Here is a 9160-nt window from a genome sequence, read left to right on the forward strand (position 1 = left end):
CTAGCGCTTGTGAGCGAGTTTAGTAGTCAGGGCAGGGAATTAGCCTCAGTGCCCATAGCTAGTGAGTTTTAGATGTTTTTTCCCAGACGAGCTATCAGGTTTACCATCCGTTTGGGAGTTAGAGTTTGGAATAGGAATGGTGTCTGGACGCGAAACCATTTCTTTCCTTCTACCCTACAGGATGGCACCTGCAGAGAGAGAATAGTCAGAGTAGTGTAGAGAAGCTTGGTAGATAAAGGTTTTATCCGACCTAGTACCTCACCCTGGAATCTTCCAGTGTTGTTGTGGGAAACGAAGGATAGATCCTTGAGACTTTGTTATGACTGTAAGCAGTCAACAAGGTCACTCCTACGGACAGGTATTTCCCAGATAAGATTGATGTTCTATGAGAACAGCTAGTAAAAGCTAGTTGTGGTTCTAGTGTGCTCAGAGACTTGAGTACTACCTGATGAGAGTTAGAGATTGAAAGTTAGAGAAGAGGTCAGTCTAATTAAGAGAAAGGGAAAAGAGTAAAGATCAGAGTAGCGCAGCGGAAGCTGTGGAGGTCAAGACAAGTTTAGGATATGGATTGTGGAGTTGTGTCACATCTAAATAAGGTTCGAAAGGAACCAGAGATGGGAATTTTAGGGAATATGTCTCTATGTTAAACAGTCAGTGTGGAGTATGGACTCAACTCAGGAAGTTAAGAAGTAAGAAATTCAGGTGGTGATTGGCATTTGGACTCACCTTAGTAAGACAGTGTGATAAAGAGACCCCAGAAATTCTCTCTTTAGAGAGAAGTGTTAAGCTTTGCTTACTTGTTTATTTGTTGTGTGAACATTCGAGGACGAATGTTTTTAAAGGGGGGAAGAATGTAATACCCGGCTAGATCAGGCATCGGAATTCCTACCGTCCGGTGGAATTCGAGGATGTCAGAGGTCTCTAAAAGGGTAAGAGAAAGGTTTTCTAAAAAGCTTTCAAGTGTTTTAAAGATTTAGAATGGAATAGGATTGAGTTTTGAAGAGAAAAGACCAAGGAGGATTTGGCCAAGTTCGGCCGCCGAAAGTGCCTTAGATTCGGCTTCCGAAACTCTACGTTCGGCCGCCGAACATTGCATGGTTTTGCATGCAGGTTTGGCTGTCGAAGGTGAGTTGGTCAGCCCCCTATAACTCGTCTTCCAGTCGGTGAAATGGATAAGTTTCACTTTCCTTTCACTTTCTGAGGTAAGACCATGTCCTCCATGGGTGTTCTTCATCGTTTTATCAAATCTTACAAGGATTTAAAGAGTTTTAATGTTGTTTTGAAGGTTTTGAGTTAAAAAGCTAAGGTTTGAGGTTTGGAGAGTGTGAAGAAGAGTTGCTCCATATCTCTAAGTTCAGATCGTTCATCTTATTGTTTGCAAGAGGTAAGTGAAGATCTTGAACTGCTTTTGATGTTTTATAGAGGTTTGATGGAGGTTATGGGTAGAGATGCATGATTAGGGTAGAGATGCATGATTAGGGTAAAAAGATGATTTTGAGGGTTTATGCATGAAAGCTTGTGTATGTGTGTTGTGTGATGTTTTTGTTGGGGTTTTAAGTTAGTTTTGGACCCCTTTGTGCATGTACATGAGTATATGCTTGATTTGAGAGGTTGGATGCATGATTTGGGGGGTATGAGAGAGTTGGGAGACTTGTTTGCTGTCGAGGAAGAGTTCTGGATGAACTCAAGTTCGGCAGCCGAAGGTACATTCGGCCGCCGAACTCCTTGAGGAGGTGGCTTCGGCTACCAAAGCGTGCCCCCGAGAGTTTTGAGTTTCGGCTCTGGAAGGGGGATTCGGCAGCCAAAGGTTAGAGACTTTCGTCTCTGGAGTGTGTTTCAGCCCCCGAACCTTGCCCCCGAAAGGGTTCGGCTGCCGAAAGTGGAGATTCGGCCGCCGAAGGTGCATGAGTTTCGGCTCTGGAGAGGACATTCGGCCGCCGAACTTGCCGCCGAAAGTGTCCTGTCCAGCCTTCTTTTACTTGTTTTGCATGCATGTTTTGAGGTGTTCTAGAGGGGTTTGGGGAGTTGTTTAAGAGTTGTTTATGAGTGGTTTAGCGTGTGTTTGGTACCTCAGTTGTGTCCACCTGTGTAGGTTTGGACCAAGGAACCGAGGAGGCCCCAGAGTTAGAGTTGGCCCAGAATTAGCCAGTAGTGGCTAGAGGTGAGTGGAACTAAACTTAATTCTTTTAATTGAGAAATAGAATGCTTTTAGCATATTTCATGCATCACGAATACCATGTTATGTACTAGGTTGTTTGTATTAGACTTCACGAATATGGTGCATTGCATTCTATGATGAATAGTGAGGTGGATGAATGTTGAATGATCCATTAGCCCTCAGTATGATGTGTGATATGACATAATATAAGATTATATGCCTGCATAGCATGAGATGATATGGAAAGACCAAGTGTGGCCTAATTACCCCTGGCACAGAGCAGAGAAGTCCAGGTGTGGCCTAATCGCCCCTGGCACAGAGCAGAGAAGTCCAGGTGAGGCCTAATCGCCCCTGGCATAGAGTTATTTGAAGTCCAGGTGAGGCCTCATCGCCCCTGGCATAAAGCATTATTGGTTTGTTATGAGATGAGATCTATGTGTAAAGGGCTAATGGTGACAAATTCATCCTTGTTGTGATTGGCTTGTGATGTGATGCATTCCATGAGAGCATATATTTTATGACCTGTTTTATTGTTCCTACTCACTGGGCTATAGAGTTCATCCGTCTCCCTTAACCCCAGTTTTGCAGGGCCAGAGATAGCCATGGAAAGTCAGACATAGCAAAAGTAAAAGAGTAAAGAGATGGCTAAGGTTTTGATTGTAATAGAATTGTGGACATGATGTAAATTAAAGAATGATGTGATAGATAGTAAATCAGTGTGTTTATGGTTTAGTATGTGCTTTGCCTAGTGTATGGATAATCCCAGATGTATGCATGTATTCTGTTTTACGTTTCTTGATGAGAAATGTGTGGAACCAAGGCTGACTTGTGATATGCTGACCCTATGAGAGTGGGTTCTATGTTTTTCAGACATAGTGCATGCAGGTCGAGCTTGGTAACTCTGAGGAGAGTTTACAGTATTGTTGAATCATGTATGGGATTTATCAGGTATACAGAGAGTATAGTTGGCTTGCTACGGGTCCCGGCGGCCTTAAACCGATCTGGATCCTAGTGCCAGTGATGGTTCGGACCGTTACAGAGGGGTACCGGTTTCCGGGCTGTTACAATAATTTATTACATTTAATCATGTTCTAAAACATTCATCAAGTGTCATACAGGTTGCTTGAGGAACACTCCAGATTGAAAGTCAGCATATTGGCAAAACCTGATAGCTTAATTCAGAGTTTGTACAATCTGGAAGGACGCCTGAAACATTTCCTCTTATTTTCTGAAACAATTCAAAATGTAAGATGCTAGAGCTCTTGTACTATTGAACATAGCTACTAGACAAGAAAGTTGTGATTCAGCAAAAAGGATAGATCTTAATGTAGGATATTGATCAAACAGTTTCACACGGTAAATGTATCAATTAACTCAGAACTTTATGAAGGTTTTCTGTGAGTCTTATTACCATACAAAGTTGCATCTGTGTGGGAAGATGAGTGATGGAAGAGTGAAACAAAACGAACAAAAACATAGTCTTGTCCTTCTCAAATCGAATCATGATGTATCTTGACTGGATGAACATCAGTTGTTTTTCTGACTGTCCTCAATACTCTTTCTCATAAGTGATATTACATGGGCCGGCTCAGGAGCTCCAAACACTGAACTTCCGGCCACAATGCAGTTTGCACCAGCTGAAGCTGCCATGTCAATTGTTGAAGGCCCTAAGCCACCATCCACCTACAAAAATTTGTCACATTTTAATAAAAGATCATGCAAGCAAGCATGAAGAAAATTATCTTTCTCAATTTCTTTGACATGCATGTGCACTCCACACACACAAACACACACACACTGGAAATCACGAGCTTTATGATATCAGTTAACAGATTATAAACAACTAGTCCACATAAGAGCTAATCATGAGGAAACCCATACATGAAAAGGTTTAAATTAGGGATAACACCAAGCAACCATCATTCAGAGTTTCAAACAATTTCAAATGCTTCCATGAAGGTAACAACACACACACACACACACACACACACACACACTGGAAATCACGAGCTTTATGATTTCAGTTAACAGATTATAAACAACTAGTCCACATAAGAGCTAATCATGAGGAAACCCACACATGAAAAGGTTTAAATTAGGGATAACACCAAGCAACCATCATTCAGGGTTTCAAACAATTTCAAATGCTTCCATGAAGGTAACAAAGCATTGGTCTTACCAAGCCTAAGAAAACTACCAAAATGCTTTCAAACCAAGAGTTATCTATAAGTTTTCAAGTTACTTTAAATTCTTGAAATCCCAATACCAAATAGGTCTTTGTAGAAGCAATAACCACGTTGGAAAAAGAGCATAAGATGATGCAGTTAAGCAAAGTAATGCATGCTTATCTAAAAGGAAGCCCAGGAATCAGGAATTCATTTCAGACGCGCCTAACAGATAAAGATAATAAACAGAAATGGACTCACCTCTATATCAAGGGATGGGTACTTCTTCCTCAACGTCTTTACCTAATAACAAGAAATAAAACAAAGGTGAGGAAATCATAAAGGCACCGGTAACCAGAGTACCAGAAAGAGAGAGAGAGAGAGATGTCGTGACACCTTATCCATCATATCAGGCATGAACTTTTGTCCTCCAAATCCAGGTTCCACAGTCATGACAAGGACCATTTCCACAGGATTTTCACATTCAACCTGTGAGATACAACATCCGTTACGTATCTCAAAGAATCAAATCTACCAAAATGACGAACACAAAACTTGATAATTAAACCAGCAACATATTCTTTTATCTTATGAAATAGAGGAGATCAGGAGAGAAAAATTTCATACCAATGGATAAACTTCTTCAATAGGAGTTCCAGGCTTTAATGCTACACCGGGCCTCATGCCCTTTGACTTGATTCTCTGGATCAGTTCTCTCCAATTTTCTACAAAATGATCCATGAGAATGTGCTGCAAGAGAGAGAGAGAAAGAAGGGGGAGGGGCGTTTAATTTTATGCTGGAAAAGAATATCACAAACCTCTGGATGCCTCAACGTGAAATGTAAATCCAGAAGCACCAGCTTTGCCAAAAGGCTCGACATAATCAAGAGGATTGGTGACCATAAGGTGGCAATCCAAATATGCCCTAGAAGAGAAATAACCATACAGCATAATAGATCATTAGTATGCTACTTTGAAAAGATATAAAGGTCAAAAGAAACAACATAATGTCATGGATCATTAGTAGTTAATACTTTGAAAATATATAAAAGATCAAAAGTAAGAACTTAAATAAGGTATAAAGTTGTAAGACGTTACTTTGTGTGTTTTCTCAAACTCTCGATGACTGGAGCACCAATGGTTAGATTCGGGACAAAGTGCCTATTCAAAAATGAAAATGCACGTTTATCCACCAAGAAAAAGAAGAGTAAGATCATTGATGGACAAAGCAAATATTTTGTTACATCTTAGCAAGCACATAACAAGTCAATTTTAACAACAAGAGCTATTTTCCTTAAAAATAACATAAAAACTTTACATTACATATCAATCCACACAAGTCATCCATTGCTAATAAAATACAGCATTCTGCTTTAGTCTTGTGTGATTTATGAAACATCTAAAAAAAATATCTCATTTCGTGCCACAGCTCTATCTTGACCCAAAAATTTCATCCAAGAATTCCCATCTTCTATTTTTTAATGAACTAATCCAACTCCTATAGTTTCCTAATATCACCATGATCTTAAAAAAAATTGGCATAACATCATTTCTATGTCCCATTGGCTAGATTAATCGCACCGTTGAATCTCACAACTGACAATTACTTTGAAAACTGAAATCACTTCATCTATCAGCATGAATGAAAAAATTGGATAGTGGAAAAGAACCAGAATTTCAAATTCCAATTTGGACGAACTCAATCTCAATGCCAGAATAAGCATCTAACTTACCCATCCTGCATAAAACGAGAGAAGGATCACATACTGTTTAATAAAATTAGAAATCCAAATAAAGTTGGATTAGAATTAGAATCTAACAAACACCAGAAAGGGGGAAAAGAAGAAGAGAAGAGAAAGTACCATGACATCCATGTGAAGCCAATCAGCGCCGCAATTGAGCATGCGTTCCGCCTCCGACGCCAAGTTCGCGAAATCCGATGAGAGCATCGACGGTGCGATTTTCGGCGTCACCCTCATTATTGCCGATTATTGACCCGATTCCACTTGTAACGGATCCGGATAAACGCAGTCGTGTCGGCTTGATATAGGGGGTGTACACAGTTTTTTGAGCGTCTTAAATCAAATAAAGTAATTACAAATATATTAATATATTTTACAATATATTAGAGGGTCAAACATATGGTGCTAGTCCGATCATTAATACGTCGTCGTTTCTGTATGTTTAATTCAAATTTTGAAAAAATACAAAAATTAACTAGTTAATTTTATAATATTATAAAGATTAAATAATAATTTAAATTTATTCATAATTAAATTTTTTTATTAATTATTTTATTTAAAATTAAAGAATGCAATTATTTTTAAATTAAAAAATTTTTGTTTTAAGAGAATTAAATCCATTCATAATTTTTCAATAATTTATTTTGATTTTTTTTTTACGAAATCAATAGTCTCAAACAAAATATTAATGAAATATATTTATATTAAAAAGTATTTATTTTTAGAGTAATTTTTCTACCTCTATTTTATAAGTAAATTTGATGCATGATCCGTTAGATAAATTGTATCAAATATCCATAAAATAATTTATTTACTATTTTCAAAAATAAACTATTAAATTAAATTCTTTAAAAAAAATTCTACTTCTCTTATGCAAAGAACTAATTTATTTAGGTAAAATTTAATAAATTATATTTTTTAGTTAATTAAAATAAAATTTCTTAAATTGTTTTTTTTTTTTTTGAAATGGTCTTAAATTGTTATTTAACTTGTTACGTTTTAAATTATATATAATTTAGAAAGAAATGTACGTTTTTGAAAATTAATTTATATACTAATTACATTTATATTATTCTTTTTAAAAAGTAAATTTCTTCAAAATATTCACCCTTATTTGAAATAAGAATATAGTAAATGATAACCGCTGGATTTTTCCGTCTCATCACAATCAGAAGGCTTCTAAGTCCCCGAATAAGTCAGACCCAACCCGTTCACCCTCCTGATCGGACTCCTATTTAAATCACTCAATCAGACCTGTTCGATCCATTTCAGCCTTAAAACCAGTTCTTTCCTAGATTTCTGTCCTTTTTCTTCAAATCCGGTCACAAGAAGAAAAGACTGCGGGTCCAGTCATTTCACAGTCCTACTTGCCTGATACAGAAAAAGTCCTGGGGTTATCCGTACGTACGGACCTGCACCAAGAAGTAGGTGGTTCTATAGCAGAAAGGCCTGCATCAAGAAGTAGGTGATTCTATAGCAGTAAGGTCATCTCGCGTGAGGGAGAGGAAAGAGAATAAAAGGGAGGAAACACTCTCCTCTAAGGCCAAATTTTTTTTAAATTTACAAAATCCTATAAAATTCTATTTTTCTGAATCTCATATGATCAGTAAAAAATTAATTTAATTATTTAAAATATTGTAATTTTAGAAAAATTGAGATTATATATGATTTTTATAATTTTAAAAATATCTTTATGACATTATGATTAACTTTTGAACAAAGGTGAAAGAAAATGAGAGGTGATGGGGATAGAAGAAGTGTCGGCCATAGCCTGACAAAGACAAGAAGATTATTATGGTGTGATTAGACCTCATGGCTTTATTGGCTAATTATTTTTAAAATAATATTTAATATTTTAATATTATTAAAAAAATAGTTTATAAAAATTTATATTTTATCATTTTTTATTAAAGGGTAATTTGTTAAAAATTTTAAGTAATTTAATTGATTTTTTTTGTCATAAATCACATGTAATAAATTGATTTTTCCCAATATTATATTTTTCATATTAATCAATTTTAATAAAGTGAATATTTTCATGGTTAGACAAACTGATGTCAGAATGCTAAAAAATAAAAGTTGACATGATTGATGAGAGGGTAAAAAATTTGGCTTTTATTAAACTTTTGCATAAAGTTTAGGGAAAAAAAAGGTTTGAAAAAAACTAAGTCATTATTGAATTTAAATTTTATTATTTCAAAAAAATATAAAAAAATATTATATATTTTCACCCATTTATATTTTAAAATTTATAATTTAATTTATATCAAAATAATTCATTAAAAAAATACTATAACCAATAAAAATTAAATTATGTTTAAAGAAAATATTTTTTTTTCTTTTCAAAATAATAAATTATTTGTTACACAGCTTCAAAAACCTTATTAATATAGTTATTTATAAATTTATTAACCGCTGTTATTTTTGAAATTATAATTAAATAATAAAAAAACAAATTACTTTTAAAAATTTTCTTATAAAATATAAATTATTTTTTGCAAATAAAATCAGGCGAAGTTTATTTTCATTTTCCACACTCATGTGTAGAATAATTCTTTTTTTATAATAAAATAAATTATAATTTTTTAAATATTTATTTATTTATTAATTTTAATATAGTCTATTTAATGTATTATCTAATTAAACTTTAATCTAAGTCATTTTGTTACCACAAAATTTCTTAATTTTTAAAAGGATATAATAAAATTTTTATTATAATGTTTTCCGATTTAAGAATTTTATAATAATAAAATAAAAATAAGAGACGAAAATGAAATACTTTCAAAATTAAGAGATGATTACAAATTACGTATTAAAATAAAAAATTAGTTCTAATATTTTTTTTTCTAAGATAAGATGATAAGTAAATTATGCTTTGATTAGATGTTATACCATACATCATAATTGAATAACTTCCTTCCTTTCAAAAATATTGAATTACAATTTTTTAAAAAAAATATCAAAAATTTATATTTATTTACATTAAAAATAAAAAATCAGATCAATAAATGATTCGCCACTCTTATCTCCCAAACGAAGTTGAAAATTTAATTTTCGTAAATAAAATAAATACTCGCTGAAAATATTTTATTTTT

The 9160-nt window shown here is 34.4% G+C and overlaps 1 protein-coding gene across 1 annotated transcript; it reads right to left on the bottom strand.

Annotated features, from left to right (window-relative positions):
* Positions 1-3460: 3460 nt before the first annotated feature.
* LOC110600956 (ribulose-phosphate 3-epimerase, cytoplasmic isoform) lies at positions 3461-6410 on the bottom strand. Its single transcript, XM_021737911.2, has 8 exons — positions 6186-6410; positions 6057-6061; positions 5422-5484; positions 5142-5248; positions 4951-5048; positions 4720-4812; positions 4585-4626; positions 3461-3841 (listed from the first exon to the last, which is right to left on the bottom strand). Exons 1-8 carry the CDS (start codon positions 6300-6302, stop codon positions 3686-3688), a joined length of 681 nt encoding a protein of 226 aa, XP_021593603.1. The 5' UTR covers positions 6303-6410; the 3' UTR covers positions 3461-3685.
* Positions 6411-9160: the final 2750 nt, after the last annotated feature.

Source organism: Manihot esculenta, chromosome 15 (genome assembly GCF_001659605.2).
Source record: "Manihot esculenta cultivar AM560-2 chromosome 15, M.esculenta_v8, whole genome shotgun sequence".
Classification (NCBI taxonomy): domain Eukaryota; kingdom Viridiplantae; phylum Streptophyta; class Magnoliopsida; order Malpighiales; family Euphorbiaceae; genus Manihot; species Manihot esculenta.